At 36.8% G+C, this 20,914-nt stretch overlaps 2 protein-coding genes across 2 annotated transcripts in view; both read right to left on the bottom strand.

Moving 5' to 3' along the window:
- Nucleotides 1-783, bottom strand: part of LOC113120826 (consortin-like) — an 8,792-nt gene extending 8,009 nt beyond the window's left edge. The window contains exon 1 of the mRNA XM_026290904.1: nt 600-783. The gene's annotated coding sequence lies outside the window, so the exon portion shown is untranslated. The remainder of the gene's footprint in view (nt 1-599) is intronic.
- Nucleotides 784-2,724: 1,941 nt separating this feature from the next.
- Nucleotides 2,725-20,279, bottom strand: LOC113120836 (kinesin-like protein KIF26B). The gene is made up of 15 exons (XM_026290928.1): nt 20,183-20,279; nt 19,699-20,049; nt 18,385-18,759; nt 15,624-15,781; nt 15,357-15,528; nt 13,158-13,355; nt 12,732-12,825; nt 11,250-11,512; nt 10,297-10,477; nt 9,885-10,029; nt 7,521-7,680; nt 4,638-7,329; nt 4,391-4,560; nt 3,146-3,296; nt 2,725-3,013 (listed from the first exon to the last, which is right to left on the bottom strand). The coding sequence occupies exons 1-15, from the start codon at nt 20,231-20,233 to the stop codon at nt 2,817-2,819; spliced, it is 5,358 nt and encodes a 1,785-aa protein (XP_026146713.1). The 5' UTR covers nt 20,234-20,279; the 3' UTR covers nt 2,725-2,816.
- Nucleotides 20,280-20,914: the final 635 nt, after the last annotated feature.

The raw sequence follows: 20,914 nt of genomic DNA, 5'->3' as shown, positions 1-20,914 counted from the left end.
ATTAGAGTGCACTATACCATGAATTAACATTTTTTACATTAATTTGACAGGCAAAGTGATTAGAAGTGATTAGTGATTAGAGCAGTTAAGTTAGATGTCAGGACATGTTTGTTTAACAGCAGTCAGGTTTTCACATGCCATAGGAACAATTTAATTAAATAATATACTAAATCTGAACCCATTTTTTTTAAGAAAAGAAAAGAAAAGAAAAGTTATGTGTTCTCTGCCACTTTTTGGCCAACTTTGAAACTCGTAGCTTAATGATACACAATTATGGATTCATGAGTCTGCTAAATGACTAAATGTAAATACAAACGGCTTAGAAGCTCAACATCATTAGGTGAATTGGTCATTTTGGTACATTTATATATACCTTACTTCTCCTAAAAATCTAGTTTAGCATACATATAGACTATAGTCTACCTGGCTTGCACCCAAAAAGCCTACACATCATTGAAAATGGTGAAAAGGGCGCGTGCTTTAGTGCCCCGTATCCATTTCACAGCCTCTTGCCCCTTTTCACTGTTTTATTTTCATCAGAACCATTTCAAGACGAAACACAGACACGCGGCTCATTGAAATATCCCTGTTGTACTTACGTTTAGTTTCTGTATTGATGTTACAATGTTCCGCATCTGTAAACGCGTGCACGCGCAGCGTTCATATCTGTTCCCAGTGCTGCTCAAGCAGAGACCCCAGACACCTCTCTGTCGAACACACACTGATCTGAAATCAGTTTTCGATGCCCTGCCTGTCTCTGCATCTGTGCAGTTGTTTACGATCCAAACGGGGCGTTTCTTTCAAAGGTTTCGGGCTCGCTGGGCGTTTAGTGCCACCCATCGGTTCAAGTGGGGCACTGACATTGGAAATGTGTTTGGAGAAACATCAAATTCGACATAAATTGTAGCATGTTCGTTTTATAATACACGAATTCCTTTCAAATGTCAGTTTTTATTTACCCAAGGAATGTATGATTAATATAACTGCATAAAAATATTATAGTAAATACACTAGGCCTATATATTATATAGCCTATGATACTGCAATATTTAGTCTTGTAGCCTATAAGGCTAGGCCTGTGTTTTTATAACCTACCTTAAACTACTTGCATTTTAAATTGATCACTAAATAGTCTTCGTCAACTTTGCAAAAACCAAACCATATACAATAATGTTAGAAGAAATGAACTCTCTGAATGTTTCCTTCAATTATAAATTAAATTAGCCTACTCATCATCAACAATAGGAAAAAGCCGGTATAAAGAAAAAGTATTGTGCTCAGTTTCAGTAATCCATCAGCGTCATATACAAAGCTATTCAAAATATTTTCAGAACTCTTTTTCCAAAATATAAATAAACTATGTGCTGACATTACAGCTGTGAGCAGTAACTGGAGTAGAAAGTAAACGCAGCCCTTGAAACATGGAGTCGTTATGGTGAGCTGCTGCATGTCTGTGCTGTGTCTGACTTCATAATAGGGAAGTTTTTATTATATTGTACCATCTGAGTGAACTCTGCCATTCATCACAGCCAGGTAATATGTTTTGACAGCGCAGTGAGCCAATCAGTTGTCTCATTGCAATATGTCTGAATGTTTAAGCAATCCTCCGTGAAAAACACAAACCACAGTTTTAAGTGTCTGTTAATTATTTTTTAAGAAAATCATGCCATGTTTCTTATTCGATGATTACAGTGGGTATTATGTAAATAAATTAATACAATTTCAATAAAAACGTGGCTTAATTTAAATAAAAACCAATAAAGCGAATAACAACCTTTTATTAGCACATACACAATAAGGATAAAAGGCATTTACAATAAACGTGGCTTGCAAATTATTCCCGTTTCATGCAAAAAAAAAAAAAAAAAATGCATTGGGTGTCAAAAATGACTTCTTTACAGCGTTTTACAACCTTGAAAGTAACTATAACTTTAAATAAAAGTTGCTTTTATTAAGGTAATTTTATATTCAAATGAAGGCCACTTTTAAACTTGGCGTATGCATTTTTTTTTATTTCACACTAGTAATTTTGAAAAGGAATGGGTTACTATGTTTAAACTTGTAAAATGAATCCCAAAAGTAGGCCTAATATAGCCTACTGTGTGAAACAATAAGGTGCTAGAGCAATAGCACATCGTAAACAAAAAAATAATCGAGAATGAAACAGATTAAAATGTTGAACATTTTTACAGATGGACAAGCAGTTACTTTACAGGTCACATGCTCATTGCATGCTGTAAGATACACTGTTAAAATGTTGTTGACCTAGTAAATATGCCAGTATGAAAGTTAACACAGGATTTGCAAATGTGCAATTGGAAATCCTAAACCCTGACTACCAAGAATTAACATATGAACAGTAAAAAAAAAAAAAACCCATAGGTTTATAATTTCAGACAGCAGTCTGCAGCCTAATGTGTTGTTCTGACTTTCTCTGTGCTAAAGCTAACAGCACAAACACTGGCAGCAAATTAGATTTCAAGTAGAGACTGCACAGCATCACTAGAAGCTTTCTTATAAATGTGATAATTTTGAGATGGTTAGAGGATTTCTACGGAGCTCCTCAAGGGACATGAAGACAAATAAAACGAGAAGAAAGAAAAAACATTTATTTCAATGTTTTTGCGTTCTCCCGAGTTTCGCTCACAAAACCTTTGCAATGGAAATAAAATGATGTGGAAGTAAAAACTATTTTTTATATTTTTAGTTCTAATTTTTTCCATCACTATGTCCCCGTAGTTGCTCCGTATATTTGCACGCAAATCATTTAATATTTTGCATAACAGGTAAAAGTGGTCATGTAAAATCGTGGCATGCTACATTCCTGCGAACGCTGTATGATCTATCGTGGGCCGATGCCGTATTTTTCTGCACTTGGGTTTAACGTCAAAGCTGGTGACCATCAAGACATGTGCTTTGCAGAGGTTAACATGACGCTCTAGCCGTTGAGTGACTTGCTCCAAAGCCTCTAAGTGCTCCAGGGAGTCTACCTCAAATGTTTGCCATAAGTCAACTGCAAAACACATCAAACAAATAGTATCATAATGAATGATAAAACACAGTAAGCAGAACCATAAACAACCCTACAGTTTACTGCAGTGCTTAAATTTACTTGATATACATAAGCAAACATGTTAACCCTTACATTTACGGGTCCATTTTCCAGGGTCCAACATCAGATGATGCTTGGCCTGTTCCAACTCTCGTCTGAGCGCATTATACCTGAGTCTCACCTCTGCTATCCGCTGCTGTCGATGCTCCAAGAATTTCAGCTTTGCACTAAAGAGGACTATACCCTGAAAACGTGGATGACAAAAAGTAAGTTTGCCTCCATATAAAATGTGAGTGAGCTGAGATAAGCATTTGGCCTACTATTACACCACAGGGTTTTATATTAAAGTGTTAAAATTATATTTTAACACTTTTTACCAATTTAATATCAGAAACAGTTTTCAGCTATCTTGACCCATAAAAGCCATCAAATACACAGATACACTGAATTACACACTGTGAAATTTATTTAAAATATATGACCACGACCGCTTACTACAATGAATGTGCAACTATACATTGTAAACTTTATAAAATAAGACTAGCCTACTATATAAATTAAAGTGAAAAATAAGAACAGAACAGAACAGAACAGAAAAACAAACAAACCAACAACAACAACAACAAAAAATACATTCCTGAACATTCAGTTTTGGTTTTGTGATAACAATATCCTTTGAATGAAATTAAGCACCATTTGAGGAAAAGTGTTTTTACTACATTGTCAAAATTTCCTCAATGTTTACAATACATTATTGAAGGAATACGCAAAGTAATTTTTGAATGAAAACAAAAACAGTGAATTACACATTTGAAAAACAAAATAATGACAAATATTTCCTAAATATTCAACAAAGAATTGCATATTTTTCAGTAATGGAAAAAATAGAATGTATATAAAATGTAAAATCACATTTGTTCTGAATCAGTGTATTGTTTCTAGTCAGAGTAAAAAAGAAAGAAATGAGCGTTTGAAGCTTTCTTAAGGCTGGAATACATTACACAACATTTAATCACAGCAGATTTCAGCATTTACAGGTCATTATAAATACAAACTTGCGCCTAAAATTCTGACTGCTTTGACTTTTGCCAACTAATGCTCTCCTACGGACTGCAAATTGGGTACAAATCTAGGCAAAAGTCAGGTAGGATATCCCAGCCTTTACTTCTAGAAAACAGTGTTGCGAGTCAAGATTTTTGTGTCTGTAAGCAATTCAGAAAACTGTACGAGTTGAATGAAGCACTACCAATTTACTGGACCATACAACGACAGCAGTTTGTGAATGAAATACAAAGCAGACAGACACTTTTTTTTTCATTGACACATTTTGAACCTCACCTTGTTCCCTGCCCCACCTCTCTTCTGTACGCCATTTACATTATCAATCTCATAGACTTTAATTTCATAAGAGTCAGAACCACTCCGATCCACCCGGTGCGTTTTGGGCCCACTGACGGATCTCTTCAGAGACAGGAGGTTTTCTTGAGATGGATGTCTTAGACTGGACCCTGTGGACAAAGACAGGTGAAGACCATATTGTTTGATTTTATGCCGGAATGCATTGATGTAAAAATAAATTCCGTACCTATGTTGGTTCTTTTCTTGTTACTTCTCATGCCTTTAGCAGCACCGAGCGAGCAGCTCTGATCGCTGATGGAGTTGTGCGTTGAACTGCTGCTGATTGTAGCTTCACTGTCTCTCAGCATGCTTTCATAGCCGCTACTGACCATACTGCTCCTGTTATAGAGTAAAGCTGTTTTACACATGGCAGGAGGCATCTCTCCACTCAGAATACTAGTGGTATCGCTGGCATGGCCGCTGCAGTGGTGTGGGGTCCGGGGAGCTGTGATCCGGCTATACGGCGATGGCAATGTGTGAACAAAAGGTTTCATCGTCCCCAGTTCCTCACATTCATCTAAATCAGACCCACCTTGACTAAAAGCAGAAAGAGAATCTCTACTGCTTCTTAAAAGCTCAACTCTTCCTTTCCGGACTGCACCGGGGGACATCAAACTGCCGTTGTCTTGACTTCGGGATAGGGAGTGTGTTGACCAGGAGCTCTGTCTGACATGTGTTCCGTTAGGAGAAAAGCTTGAGCTCCGGTTGATCGAGTTTCTAGTGGGTTTAGGAGACAAGTTTGGCATCTTGTGGACCTTTGAACTGGGCATGAATTTATTAATGGTGCTTGTCTTAGAGTGGCCGTTTTTCGATGGCCGGGTTGGATCGTTGGCATCCTGCATGGGGAAGAACTGTGGAACCCTCCCGAGACTCTGACTAGCTCGACACCTTACAAAGTCCTCGAAGTCTTCTTTAAAACCTAGCGGGCTGGGTTGTGCTGAAATATAATCTTTATCTAAAAGGCCTTTCGGAGCCATATCGATGAAAGCAGTCTCTTCAAGGAACTTGCTTTTAAGTCTTGAGCTAGAATTACCTTCAACGCTTCCTGTTGAGCGTCCACTCATACTGTGATCCCATGTTTGGCTCCGACCAGATAATGCTTTCAGTTTGGCATTAAACAACTTGCTACTCTCCTCGAAATGAGATTTAGTATTGGTCGTAGTTTCAGTAGCCATGTTTATCGTTGCACTTCTGGCTTTTCCAAATTCTTCTTTCGTCTCTTTTCTTTTGAGATTGGGACTGTTTGTTGATGTTGGTGGCATGTTGTCTTTGGTCCATTCTACAGGGCCATCTTTCTTTGTATATTGTTTCTTCTCTGGAGTTTCTCTTGGACACTGTGGGTTCATTTGTTCTATTTTCATGTGAGGGACATCCTTACCGTCTTTCTTGTTGTTTTGGCACAACCAGCTCTCCTCAGGTTTAATTTCACAAGCATATTTTCTGGACGCAGAGACCTCACAGGGAGGGTTAAGTTTAACCATGGCTCCTTTAGGTATCTCTTTCACATCTTCAGTCAGAGGCACTTCAGACCAAGTATCATGCTGCTGAAGGTTTTTTGAATCAATGAAGCCGCCTGCCTTGTCAATATGTGCATTGATTTTTGGGTGTTTAATAGCTGCATTTGATGGGTCCGTGGAGGCTTCATGCTCTGAAGTTTGTGCATCAGAGTTGGAACTATAAAAACTTTCTGTTTGCTCTTCACCTACGCTGCCGATAATCCTCACAGACTGACTTCCTGGTGTTAAAGCCTGGAGAGATTGCGACTCATGAATACTTAATATTTGTGCCTTTCCTTGCTCGGTGGCCCCATTTATTGTTACCTCCTCAACCACGGTGTACACAAGCTCATCGTGTCCATTAAGATCCAGTGGCTTCTGAACGGTCACAGTGATGGTGGCCCTCATCTCTCGTTGTTTTTTTCCTGTACAATGTGGAATGTCTCCATTTAAAGGGGCAGAAACAGCCGGTGGGGAGCTCAAACTGGAAGACAGGGATGATGAAAAAGAAGAGGACGAGGTGGACCTCGGAGAACTCTTGCCGATGGGAGATATTCTTGTCTCCGATTGCATTGTGGAATTCTCCGATACTCTCATTTTACCTTGGTCTTCCAATTTCAAAGATAGTGCAGTGGGCATCATATTCATTATTTTAGAATGAAGCTTAGATTTGCTAGACAGCATGGAATCACTCGGTTTGACAACATCTAGCTGTGGCTGAATATTGGGTGAATTGGTGGTTTCTTCACCATTGTGAATTATCGCAAATGTTTTGGTGGAGTTTCCTTGTCTGGTACTATTGAGTTCTCTGTTGTTTAATGCTTGAATGTCCAATGAACTGGATTTCTTTTTGGTTTGGCTCAAGTGAGGTGATTTGCTCATAGTGTTCACTTGCTGATCTTTGCATGGATCCAACTCTGTTCCGTCTATGTTTCCCAGTCGATTCTGGAGTTCTGCAAATGTGTTGCACTTCAGGCACTCAAAATCTGATTTATCTTGCAAAGTTGTTGGTGTGGCCTCTTCCTTAGTCTTTTCTTTTGATATCTGCTTCATGCGATTGGCAATTGGTGGAGAGATTTCACAAAACTTCATCAGCGAGAGCTTCTTGGACTCCAGTTTGCTCTTGAGTAAGGATGGAATTATAGGCAAAACCTCTCTGCTTCTATTTGTAACCTCTTTATCTAGGAGGCCAGAAGGATCCATAGAGATAATGGTATCACAAGACTTATCACTCCCAGGGTAAAATACTGGATCACTAGAGAAACCAGGAGAGGAGAGATCTTGATCCAGTGTTCCCGTAGATTGAAATCTCAGCTTGGTGGAAGTATTAAATTTCCTCTCACTGCCTAAGCTTCTTCCTCCAGGCGAGCTTGAGGAAGATTTCTGAAAAACAAATGCAAAAATAAAAAACTTAGTCTAAATCCACAGCACTTGAAAACTGGTTAACATGTCCATCATTTAAAAAAAGTAAATTTTACAACTCATATGAGATATATAAAACAATTTAAATAAAAAGTAAATCATGGCCTGAATTAACAGAACCTGAAAACTGGAGAACATGTCTATAAGCATACCCTTATCTTCTTTTTCTGTCTTCGCATTCGAGTCACAGTCTGCATCGTACAAAGACTTTCTGTAAGGTCCTCAGACAAGGTGGATATATGGGCAATAATTGTGGTGGAGCAGTTGACATTGCTCAGAGAGTCTTGCAAAAGCATGGCTAATTTACTTCCCCTGTAATGAAGAAATGATCACTTATCGATTATTGACTTAATTACTTAACTTAAAGGGATAATTCACCCGAAAATGAAATGTACCCAATGATTACTCTCCCACAATCTATCCTAGGTGTATATGACTTTCTTCTTTCAAACAAATACAATCTGAGATATATATATATATATATATATATATATATATATATATATATATATATAAATGACCTGGCTCTTGAAAGCTTTATAATGGCGGTGAATAGTGGAAAAAATTAAATAAGTGCATTCATCCATCATTAAAGTAATCCACATGGCTCTGGCAGGGTAAAAAAAAAAGGCCTTCTGAGCAGAATCGATGCATTACAAAAATCCATATTTAAAACTTTATAAACCGTAAACTCTAGCATAACTCTAACTGTTGTACATGTGACTGTGTGAATGCAGGATGTAGGCATAGCGCAAAACTAAATACTGGTCACGAATTAGAAGTACAAGACAAGGATTTGATGTTGGAAATTAAAAAGCTCAGAGAAGACTGGTTTTTTAAAGCTGCATTCGGTAACTTTTTTGTGTTCAAAATGTACTAAATGTATTTAATAAGTGAGTACACCATGAATTCATTTTCCAAACCATGTTTTTGGCTTGTCCTGAACAGTGTTTGGAATAACGCCGTTTAAAAGAACGGCGTTAGGTATCGACGTTATTTTTTCAGTAACGGGATAATCTAACTAATTACTTTTCCCGTCGTTACAACGCCGTTAAAATTACTGGACGTTAAATGTGGTGCGTTACTATGAATTGATTTAATAAACTAAGTTATGCAATCCGAACGCACCCCTGGCTCACACAGCGAGTGAGGAGGTGGGTTAATTGATAATGAGATAAGCGATTATGATTGGCTACGGCAGATTCATGTGTTTCATGGTAGCCAATCAGAGCCAGTGTTTTTACAATCATGCCGGTGTTCTGTCGATTTGTCCTACGCTGTCAGATTTTCCTACCTCCCACCAAAACAGTGGGTAGTACAATTCCACAACGAAAATTCTACTGTAAAGTTATGGTTTATTAACGTCTACACCTACCACAACCCTAATCATACCCTTACAGTACTGCAAATACAGTAATTATGTGTTATATTCGCGGTTGTAGCTAAAAGGGATACAGTTACAGGAAACCAACAATAAATATTATTTTCTACCAATTAGATTGCGTTTTTATTAAAGTCTACACCTACCCCAGCCCTAAACCTACCCTTACAGTAATGCAGATACATTAAATATCGTTGTTTAGCATGAGACAAAGGACGCGATATTGATGTGCGCGTGCGCAGTAAACCCGCGTAGGAAAATCTGACAGGGTAGGATAAAATGTCAGGACACCGGCACATGCACCAGCGCCGCCAAACGCACACAACAGCTAAACAGAGATTTGCAGCAGCAGCAGAGATGGTGAGTCAGGAGCAATCCGATGAAAAGTTAGCATTTTCAAGGTGGAGATATAAGCACTACTTCAAATTCATTGTGGTCAAAGGCAAGAACGTGCATGTAATGTGTGTGACACAGGCATATATACAAAGCTAGTGGCCAAACGTACGAACACCAGCTGTTCTACTCATTTCAACTGACTTGTGAAAACTGCAAAAAAAAAAAAAATCTTTGACGTATAGCAACTTTTTTTTTTTTTTTTTTACAGTAACGCAAATAGTTACTTTCCCTGGTAACGAGTTACTTTTATTATAAAGTAATTCAGTTACTAACTCAGTTACTTTTTGGAACAAGAAGTGAGTAAATATATCTAATTAGTTTTTTAAAGTAACGTTCCCAACAGTGGTCCTGAATCACTAATACGCGTTTATGCTCAGAATATTTTAGATTGGTTCTGATGGACCACTGCAAAGTAGCCTAGTACCTGCGTATTTCCTCATAGACATAAACAGAAAGAAGTAGATCCGGCTACAATGTTCTTCCGCAAGATGCACACAGTTCTGTTAATTAACTGCTGGAGCGCCTAAAGTTACAGACTGCAACTTTAAGCTCTTTATTTTTCTAAAATAAACTTGACCACTATTCACTGCCATTATAAAGCCTGAAAGAAGAAAGTCACACAAACCTAAGATTGCCTGAGGGTGAGTGAATCATGGAGTAATTTTTATTTTTGAGGGAAACAGTTCATTAACTATAAGTCATTTTTCTATTTTCATAATCAAGACATACAAAGTCATACCTAATAGGGACCTGATTATGTCTGTTGAGATTGGCTGCGATAAAGTTTCCAAGCTCAGCGAGGCAGACTCCACAGTTGCTTCCTTCCCTCTCCCCCACACAGCTCCCTAAATCGATCAGGCTCAGCTTGCTTTGATCCACATTCACTGAGGAAAGTATATATTTTAATAACGCCAGCAATTTCAAGAATAATAATAAAGAAACAAACAATTTTAAGAAAACGGTCATGTCATATATGCAAAAGAGTCTTTTTTAATATGCTAAAAACAGATACAAGAATGAAATGTCACTTTCCTGGATCATAGTGTGTGAGAAATGTCATCTAATAGGCCTTTGTTTATTTGAAAATCTGTACTGAGAATTTGCTCATATACATCTCTATATAAGAGTGATTAAAAGGCAACTGAACTCACTCCCAGATTTGGCGCTGGTTCCTATGTGCTGTTGGCGAACATGCAGGGTGTAGAACATGTGACAGCAATGTGGTGGTCTCCCTCCACTGTCCACCATCCCACTGCGAGATGCAAGAGCTGCATCTAGTAGGAAAGCTGCTCTTTCTGGAGTTGGAGCATTTAGTACACTGTGGTTGCAGAGCTGTGATCAAGATAACAAAATCCAATAATGAAACTCTCAAGTAAATGGGAATGTCTCAATTAACATATCAATGAGTATATATTTAATTACTATTGATTACTCATGAATATTGATAATATGCCATGCAAAGGGTTATAAATGTAATGCGAAATGTTGTTTTAAGGAATATTCCGTGTTCTGTTTACGTTTAGCTCAATCAACAACATTTGTGGCATCATGTTGATTAAATTACTACAAAAATAATTTGCATTTAACTATCCTTTTCTTTATAAAAAGCAAAAATTAGGGTTACATTGAGGGACTTCAGTGAATAAAGCAATCCACAAACATTAAAATAATCTTTGTTTAGTATAGCCATAAATTCAGACAATATGTGTAATTTTTTTTTACCTATTCTGAATTACATATCACTTTTCAAATGACATGACAACTGACCACAATAAACCTTACAATAATTATAAAAATTATGAAAATGGATAAGGTCATCAACATTATGCCATTATTATTATTTTTTAATGATTAATTATGCCAAAATTATACAATTGCTGGGGATTGTGCTTAACTTGTACTGTACCTGGAATATTTCTTTAAATGCTACATGAATGCTGCATATGCTTGAATTAAAATTCATGTTTTGCATCATCTAACTATATTATAGGAAAATTTTCAATGCATTTGAGGCCAATAAGCACAAAGTGCTGACAGATAAATGGAAATAAAAAATAAATTAATGTCTAGAAATTGAAACAAAGGAAGTGTGTTCAACACTTGCTTGTACTCCACAGACGGGGTCCTCTTTGAGGTAAGCATCTGGTGGATAGGTCTCCTTGCAGTTGCCCATGTCAACATCAGCCAGTAAATCCCTGATGCCATTGTTTTCCCCACAGACCTCTACAGCTGACACAGAAACTGAGATGTTCGCCCATGTCTTGTCTTTCTTCCTGGTAATAAGCTTGAAAAGCCAAGATATAGCACATGGAATGACTCCAAGGCTTTGAGTGCAACCATCATGCCCAATCATTGTGTAAGACATTCCTGTTAGAAAAAAGAAAGAAAGGGAGAAAAGCCACTTTTTATAACAGATCATCATTAGGTGGAAAATCCCCTCATAAGGGTTTTGCAGAATGACAAAAATCCACAGACTGAAATATGCTTAAATACGTGGTGAATGACTTTACAAACTGGGGTGTAAAATGCATTGTGGCAATGTCACGACCGATTAAATGTAAAGCACTTTACTGGCAGTCAAGCATGGGCCGGTTTAAAAGATTTATGATGTCTGGCTGGGAGCCAAGGGCCAACACGGAGAGCGGGTAATTCAATCTAGCTAATAGAGAATGATGTCATACTCCAAATGCTATGTAGAGACTGTTGTCATGATTTAGGGTGGATAACAATTAATAACCTTAAAGGTAAATGACCTGTGATGTGCTGCCTCTGCGTTTAATCCACATTCATTGAGAGGCTCCACAAGCCACACACAGTGCTAAAAAATATGTGAATCTGAACCTTTTGTGTCAGCACCACTGGACGCAGAGCTACGGAAGCCTGTTTGCCTCAGAGTAAAAAATGAAAAGATAATTGTGAGATGAAGTTTAAAATTAGTTAAGTCATGCTGCAGCAGGTCATACTGTGCTTCATGAAGATGCAAATATGAGAAATAAGGTTTACAATTGTTAGATTTAATATAATATTGCTAGATATTAACATATACTGTGTGATATATAAAGTTGTACTTGAAAGATATTATTTTTCAACTACAAAAATAGTTGCATTTAGCTTTTTTGGTAAATAAAACAATTCTACAATTAAAACTAGGCAGAAAACTAGGCATCCCATCATAAATCATTCAACGAGATATTATTGAAGAAGATAGAGCTGATATTGGATTTTATGGAAGTAGTCTATTATACAAATCTAATGGATTTACGTTACAAGCTATCAGAATTTCATCTAGTTTTTTGGCCATATAAATAAAAGCACCTAATTGCATGTTAATGTCCTAAATAAAATTGAGGTGTTATTCCATTTTTCTTTTTTAAGTGTGAGCACCATATTCTCACTGCATCATAATATATGAGCCATAAAATGTCTGACTTATCAAATGTGATACAAAACATAAAACACAAATTCAAGATTTTCACTTAAATTTTGTTCGGTAAAACATTCCATTAAAAAAATTGAAATACCTGACCTTTATTTCATATGTCATGCTTTTAAGGTTTAAAGAAAGATTTTAATATCACTCACTTACCCACATTGGTTTGTCCAAAGCTTAGGATACAACCATCAGCTCCTGCAAGCACACACTGCAGCACTTCACACAAGCTGTTCTCACAAACTTCTGCCTGAAAAATAATACTTCAGCTTGTTTTTTTTCTCTCTTTTTTTATATGACAACACTATTTCATAATTTGTCATCTGTACATAAATTACATGAACAATTTCCTTTCACATGGATTATGTCTCTTAGGATGTGCAATTATTTATCCAAATGTGCATCTAACACATCTCAGTTGATTGTACTGGATAAGAATATCCAGATATTGGATATCTGCACTCAAGCGACAAAATCTGAGAGTGCTGCAGATGTTTGGATATTATGACTTAGATGGGCTCCACACAGTAGACATATCAGTTTCAAATCATCAGACAGAAATAACAAAGCAGTGACCCTGACCTGGGTTGATTCAGGGCCAAAGGCAGCATCAAAGGTGAAGGTCTTTGAGGAGACTGTAGTTCCAGCAGTCTGTCTCTGAGGGTTGAAGGTGGGTACATTCAGCACTGTGATCTGTTTCTTTTGCATGTCCAGTTTGAAAGAGTAGGACTGAGATGGGTCAGACACTGGAACTGAACATACCCGCAGCATCACTTTGACCTAGAATGGGGGGAACAATCCCAAAACAATATACTTATTGGATATTACATATACATTTTTAAATGTATTGCTTGCTCCAAATATAAGGTTAAATTATATTGAAACCTCATGTTTATTTATTTACATTATTATTATGTATTTTAGCTTAGGGGTTAGCTAAGTCTTACATTAGAGGATGGGAAATGCTGTGGTCAACATTGGAATCTCTGCTAATGCAGTGGTGATAATAAAGATGGGGAATGTTTTATGATTTAATGCTACCTATATGGTATATATTGCAGGATACCAGACTTTTCCTGCAACAAAACATGTTCCTGTAACTAAAACCATAGCGGTAATATTGAAAACTTAAAATATCCCACTTTCTATAAGCATGATGTCACTGAACACACATCTAAACCGGGTTTAGTGTTAATGCTTTGTCTGATATCTAATGCATTTGTCCAGTGATATTATCTTCTCTGTCCTGAGTCTGTCAAATCATATTTACACCAAATGAATTATTTAAGGATCCATTATCTCTGCTACAGTTGCTGGATGTGCAGTGCTGAGTGCGATCTAGCTACCAGGTGCTACCCTGAGAGCGATATAATTTGAAACTCAAGACGAGTCCCATCAGTGTGAACCGTGGAGAGTGAAGGAAAGGCGAGCTACAATTAAACTAAATTGACTTCCCTTCCTCAAGGAGGTGGTGCGATGGAATGGGAAGGCCATTAACATCCCATTCAGAGGTTACAGTATATGAGCTGCTTCTAGAAACTGTGAGGCAGCTAGAAAGCAGCCACATCTCAAGGACAGACTGAATGACATCTAAATCAGCTGATCAGAGGCGTGGTATGTAAGGAAGGAACATTTTTCCTTATTCAGAAAATGGTACTCAAAGAAACATTTTAAATGATGGGAGACTCCAGTCATAACAGTAGCTTATTAAAGCTGTTTAATTTTACATGGAGGGCATGTTAACATCACATGACCAGTCAAATACTCACTTCATCCCACTAACTAAATAATAAATAAGGGAGTATGTGAACAGAGATTTATTTACTATGGAAAATGTGATTCACCACTGAGGAAATAAAACAGAGACTACTGTAAAAAAAAAAAAAGTTTGGGGTCAGTAAGATTTTTTACAGAGATCAATACTTTTATTAAGCAAAGATGCATGAAACTAAGAAGTGATCAAAAGGTGACAGTAAAAATGTTTCAAAATATTTATATTTCAAATAAATGATCTTCTTTTGATGTTTCTATGCATTGAATTATCCTAAAAATGTATCATGGTTTTTATCAAAAATATATGGCCTAAGTGGCACAATGTTTGATAATAAATATTGCATTTACAGCATCATGTGAAACTGAAGACATTGAGTAATGGCTGTGGAAAATGCAGCTTTGAAATTTTTTTTTATAATATATTAAAATAGAAAAACAGATACTTTAAATTGTAAAAATACTTCACAATATTACTAACTTACATTTTTTGATCAAATAAATCCAGCCATCAAAAAGATCTTACCAACCCCAAAACATTTGCATGGTAGTGTAATTCTGACATCTTACTCATTATTTCTCACAATTAGTAACTTATCTCTCATAATCAGACAAATATTTAATAATGTGACTTTATATCTTCCAATTTCTTTATTTCCTGCAGTGTGTTTTAACTTTTAGTTTAAACTTACAAACCTTTACTCTCCCATATTTCTAAGTCTCTTTCTCAGTCATGCATATCTCTACAGTCAGTAACTGAAAACGTAATAAAACCAACTATTGCATAATAGCAAAACATAAACCAATTTACTGAGGGCAAAAATCTAAATTCTGTCTATTACAAATTTAAAAGCGAATTAACAACTACTATTATTTAACAGTACAATATCACGTAATAATAAAAGCATCCAAATATTTAGGTTGTGTTAGGTAGCAAACATTAATCAATTAACATTTGAAGTAAGCATTTATATATATATATTATATATATCATTTTATAGATAAACATACCTTTCCCATCCCAGATGTTTCCTTGCTCTTACTAGAAGCTTGAAAAATGTGTGCTGGTGCTAGAGGAGGAGATTTCAGCAGAAGGCTACTGAAGTTTGTCATGCGTTGGGAAGCACTGCTCTCTGAGAAGTGTCTTCCTCTTCTAACCATGACGTTCAACTTCTGCGCTGCCCTGTGGAAGATCCGTGATTTGAGTTTAGCTTACAAAATCATCCCTTTCTTTTCTACAACACACACCTTTTTTCTTTTCTGGTCAGCACCTCTTACCTGACAAAGAAAGACAAGGCAGCAGAAGTTCCTGCAGGGAGCAGAGAGGACATACTGGAAGAACGCGTCGGCTGTGTGGCGCCATAGTTGCATAGTGCTGTAGTAGTTACATTCTCCTTTTCATTCACCTTCCCTGCATGCAAAGGACTCTGGGAGGACTGAGAAAGATTGATCTTCACTGATATTATCAAGCTCAGTAATTAAAGGAATAGTTGACCCGCAAATAAAAAATGACCCTCAGGCCATCCAACATGTAGAGTTTGTTTCTTCATCAGAAGAGATTTGGAGAATTGTAGCATTACATAAATTGCTTACCAATGGATCCTCTAACATCAAAATCCAGCGATATAAACTGTTTTTGATTGTAAATGTGCTTGCTCTGCATGCTCTCCAGCTTTTTCGGTGGAGAAAGCAATATTATGGATAGAGAACACACATTTAAACTAGAAGCAGTAGTTTGAAGTTAAAAACATCTTTTTGATGGATTCATTACAAACACAGATTTTCACAAGATGAAGTCATGTGGATTACTGTGATGCTTTAAGAGCAGTTTGGATTCTCATTCTGACGGCACCCATTCACTGCAGAGGACCAACTGTTGAGCAAGTCACATAATGCTAAATTTATCCAATTCTGTTCCATTGAAGAAACTAAATTTATTAACATCTTTTCATGGCCTCGGGTTTCAGAAAATGTGTATTTTTTTGGATGAACTATTCCTTTGATACACTAAATTGGACACGCAATATGTTTATTTAGTTCGATGTATTTTAACTGAATGTCTTTCTGACATTGATTAAAAAATATGCCAGTGTGAACTACACCCTGAACATGAGTGCGTTTAATGCACTGCAGTCAGACACTATTATCAGTGAAAGCCACTACAAGCTGAGTCATATGTGCAGATGAAGTCATGAACCTGTTTATATCTGTCTCATTATGTGTGTCATTATGTGACAGGACGAGTCATCCTTCTGCCCAAAATCGAACCTCTTCTCGGCAGAATAAGAATATTCAGACTGTATTTCTTTGCCTCTGTTCAAGAAAACCATTGTTTGCCTGCAGTTATCTGTATATGTAGAGTCACTCCCTGCCTTTATGTCTCATCAATGCTTCAATCCAGCCATGCGAAATAGGAGCCCCCTCTTTGCTCCCCTTCATTGGCAGAATATATCGCCAATTAGCGCTGGGAGCAACCCTTGGGCAGAGATGGCAATATTGGCTCTACTGTTATTTTCTTCTCCATCTCTGCTTTCTTTCTCTCACTTCTCTGTCCTCCAGAGAGAATCTAAGATTTAATTATGTGCACATCTTTCTTTTTTTTTGTTGCCGTTACGCTTTCAATGTTTATCTGTGTTTGCTGATTCAAATACAAACCTACAAAATGCATCTCTTCTGCTTTTACTCCATGCATTAATCTTTTTTTATTTTATTCCACTTCAAGGACTGAGTGAGTCCACCTTGGATGTTTGTGTAATGAAATGGAGCTGGGCTAATGGACTCAGTCTGCCATCATGCTCTCGGTCAGCGTCATATAAAGACCTGGTACTGAGTGCTGATGGAGCTGCCCGAGACATTCACTCTCTGCCTCACTTCCATAATGTGTCCTCATTTCATCTGTATTTACGAGCGCTGTGTATGAATATTTCACTGGTCATTAAATATTACAGCGATATTGATCAAGCTTCTTTTTTTCTGACAGGCTTCTCTGTGGCATTGATAAAATGTGGGTTTAACCATTAACCAGAAAAAGTCCTGAATCATCTGCTTCTGGATCTAATCAAGGCCAACTAGAGGTTTGTGTATCACAAGACAACATGCATGTGTCCTGGTGAGCAGACATAGCTATGCATATTTCATTTCTATACTCTTACATTATGCACATGGATGATGTACTGGACATAAAATATGAACAGCATAGTGCTTCTTTCTTTGCAAGATTTATTTGGAAATACCATAAGACTTCATCATGTTTTTAAAATAAGTGTCTTCTGCTCAACAAGGCTGCCTTTATTTTATATTATAAATACAGTATGAATATTTTGAAATATTATTGCATTTTTATTTTTATTTTTTTACTTTTCTTTCAAATGTAATTTGTTACTGTGATGGTAAAGCTGAAATTTTCAGTTTCCATTACTCCAGTCTTCAGCGTCACATGATCATTCAGAAATCGATTTAATATGCCAAATTAATGATAAAGAAATATTTCTTATTAATATCAATTCTGAAAGTTTGTGCTGCTTATTCTTTTTTGTGAAGACCATTGAACATTATTTAAAGAGTCTTTGATGAACAGTGATTTCAAAAGAACAACATTAATTTGAAATAGAAATCTTTTGTAACAATCCAAAAGCCTTTACAGTCAGTTTTATCAAATTAATGTCCTTGCTGAATAAATGTATTACTTTCTTGACCAAAAAAAAATCTTTTAAAAGGTAATGTATGCTTAGTATTATATTAAAGTGATAGTTCACCCAAAAATGAAAATTCTTCATGTGCAACACAAATGAATATAATTTAAAGAAGTCAATGGGGTCCAAATCAAAACTGAACCCAACAATTTTTTTAATTTTATGGATGAAAACACTTTAAATCTTCTTTTGTATTCCACACAAGTAAGAAAGTAATATGAGGTTAGAATGACATGAAAATGATTACAAAAATTTAAATTTTGGCTTAACCAACCCTTCAGACCTGAAGTGTTAGTGTAAACAACAGCAATACATACAGCAATAAATCCATACAAAAATTGGCCTACCTTTTGAGACATTGAATTGTTTCCTTTGCATGAGGACAAGGGCCACAGGGCCTCCAAATGTTGACGTCCTTTAATCCAGTAATCTGGTGCTGCATTGCTTTTCCTCTGATGGGGGTCTGAGACAACAGATCGGTGGCTTGAGGTTCTGGGGAGCGTTTGTGAGCCTGAGTCTAGGCTTGTGGATGTGATGTTGGCAGTGGAAGGTGGAGTCCATATGGCCCGGTCCTGGGTGAGGATCGTGCGGATAGCCTCCTGCTTTAGCTGGCTAAAGTGAGTGGAGCAGACGCCACAGCGTCCGTCCGCGTTGCCCCAGGCTTCTACAGTACTAGCAGGTGGTTTCATGCTCTCATAAAGATGAATGAAGACTTTGGGATCCTGAGGCAAAGGAAGAAAAATGTTTTTGGTGACTGTTAACTAATCAGAACTCAACAGAACATATCAGACAAACTGTGTTTATAATTACATATATTTAAAATCTTTTAACATGATTTTTAAACCACAACATTTTTTGGTGACTTGATAAATAATTCCCAGTTTTGTTTTAGGATCAATGACATAATTGATATTTTGATTCAGTTTTCATTTTTATACTTTCCATTTCATTTGAATATAAGTTAAAGTTTTGTTGTGTCTTCGTAATTTATAGCCGATAAGTCTATGTGTGTGTGTGTGTGTGTGTGTGTGTGTGGCAAATATAAAATTAAATTTATTTTATATTTCATTTGATTTCAACTAAACTTTTTTTCTCTCCAAGTAAATTTGTTTTTATTTTTATGGTTTTAATATTAGCTTTAGTTTTAGTTGATTATAATACCCCTGCTAATCCCATTTTAACTTTATCTTAAAGTAATTTCTCAACCCATCTCAAATATTATGGGGAAAAAAGCCAAAGATTTAAAAAAAAAAAAAAAAAAAATCAACTATGGTCCACTAACCTATTTTTCCCCACCACCAAACACATGCCATCCACAAATGCATCTCTGTCTCAGCTGATCACATTATAGTGCCATTTACTTTATTGTTCTCAGTAGGAACTGAGTTTTCATATCCCACCCATTATACCCCATATTCTAGTGTAATCAAGGCTAGACGAGTGTCACATGAATCACAGACCAACTGCAAAAGCTAATCGATTTAAACTCGTTTAAGGGGAAGGGAAAAAAAAGCATGCGCCTCATATGTAATTGAAATATGAGACAGACTGTGGCTGATGGGGTGGACATGCATGCAGCAGTCCACTAAACACCACCCAAAAAAATGCATGATAATCGTTTCTAAATCTATGCAAATAGATGATACAAGAAATATACTTACTCTGGTAGAAAGACGTTCGTCAGTTACTTGCTTTAACGCTTCCCTTTTGAAGACGTTGAAATGAGAGATGCACTTTTTGCACAAATGTCCTGTGTCGAATAACGTTTCTCTTTTCGTCCCGGTGGACTTGATGGGGCTGTATTCAGTGGGGTAACCGTTTAACGATTCTTTGGAGTATTTTGACCGTAGGAGAGAGTCGGTGAGAGGTGTCGGGAAAGAGCTTGCGAACCCTGTCCAAGGTGCTGCATGAGAATCATATGCTGAAGAGCCAGCGCCTTCGGGCGGGAGACGCTCCTTGTGCGCTGCCGCTGCGTGACCCTTGAACACGGGACCCATTTTGACGTTACTCATCTGCGAACGTAAACCGCCCATATTAATTGTATTTAATATATAACTCTAGATGTCGTTATAATGTAATATAACTGAGCTAACACATGATTCATATCACTTAGAGTCAAACAGAAGTACTAAGTCACCTACTTACCATGAACCGCTCACTGCCTGTTGTCTCACAGTATCCTGTTTGATTCTTCATATTCTGAATGAATAGACGCGTTTAATAAATTCGTTATCTCAACGCGTCCTCCACAACAAGTTTCCATTCATTAAAAAAAAAAATAATAATAATAATAAAATTATAATAATATCAGGCTATGTTTTCACGCAAAAAAAGCTGACTCCTCGAAAGACGCGTTGTCCTCGTAGCGCGTGCTGATTTCGAGAACCGTGCTTTATGTTCTTGGAGAACTCCGGTGAGTAAAAGTGAATATTTGATTTCTGTTTAGGCAAATGCAAAAAGTCCTTGAATTAAATCATCCCTCGCGAGCTGTTCTGTAAATTGCCGTTGTTTTTAATGCTCATTTTGAACTTTATTCTGTGCAAGCAAAGCACATATGATGAAAAAAAGAGCTTTTTTATAGCTTATTCATCCTTGGGTTGTTGTTGCATTATGTCTTCATCTTTTTTGTTCTCCGGTACAGTACCACCCACTTGTCATTGCTCTAAGGAATTGAGATCACAAACACTGTTGTGGTTAGCTACCATATAGTGAGATTAATCATGAGATAGCGCCACCTATCGACTAACATGTACTTCTGCAAACGCTGCCCACATGCGGATTTATACAAGACACTGCAAAGTTTGGAAATTAGTGTTTGTTTTAAGTATTTGTATAATGAATTATATATATAATTGTTTATATATTATGATGTGTTGT

The sequence above is a fragment of the Carassius auratus genome, chromosome 20 (assembly GCF_003368295.1).
Source record: "Carassius auratus strain Wakin chromosome 20, ASM336829v1, whole genome shotgun sequence".
In the NCBI taxonomy this organism is placed as follows: domain Eukaryota; kingdom Metazoa; phylum Chordata; class Actinopteri; order Cypriniformes; family Cyprinidae; genus Carassius; species Carassius auratus.
Note: the sequence above shows the minus strand (reverse complement) of the source record. Positions and strands in the feature narration are given on the sequence as shown.

Coding starts and splice junctions, on each gene's coding strand:
- LOC113120836 (XM_026290928.1), bottom strand. CDS start 20,233: ATGAAGAATCAAACAGGATACTGTGAGACAACAGGCAGTGAGCGGTTC. Junction 10,030..10,296: donor AACCAGCGCCAAATCTGGGA/GTGAGTTCAGTT, acceptor TACTTTCCTCAG/TGAATGTGGATCAAAGCAAG. Junction 7,681..9,884: donor CATAATCAGGTCCCTATTAG/GTATGACTTTGT, acceptor TCTTCATTACAG/GGGAAGTAAATTAGCCATGC.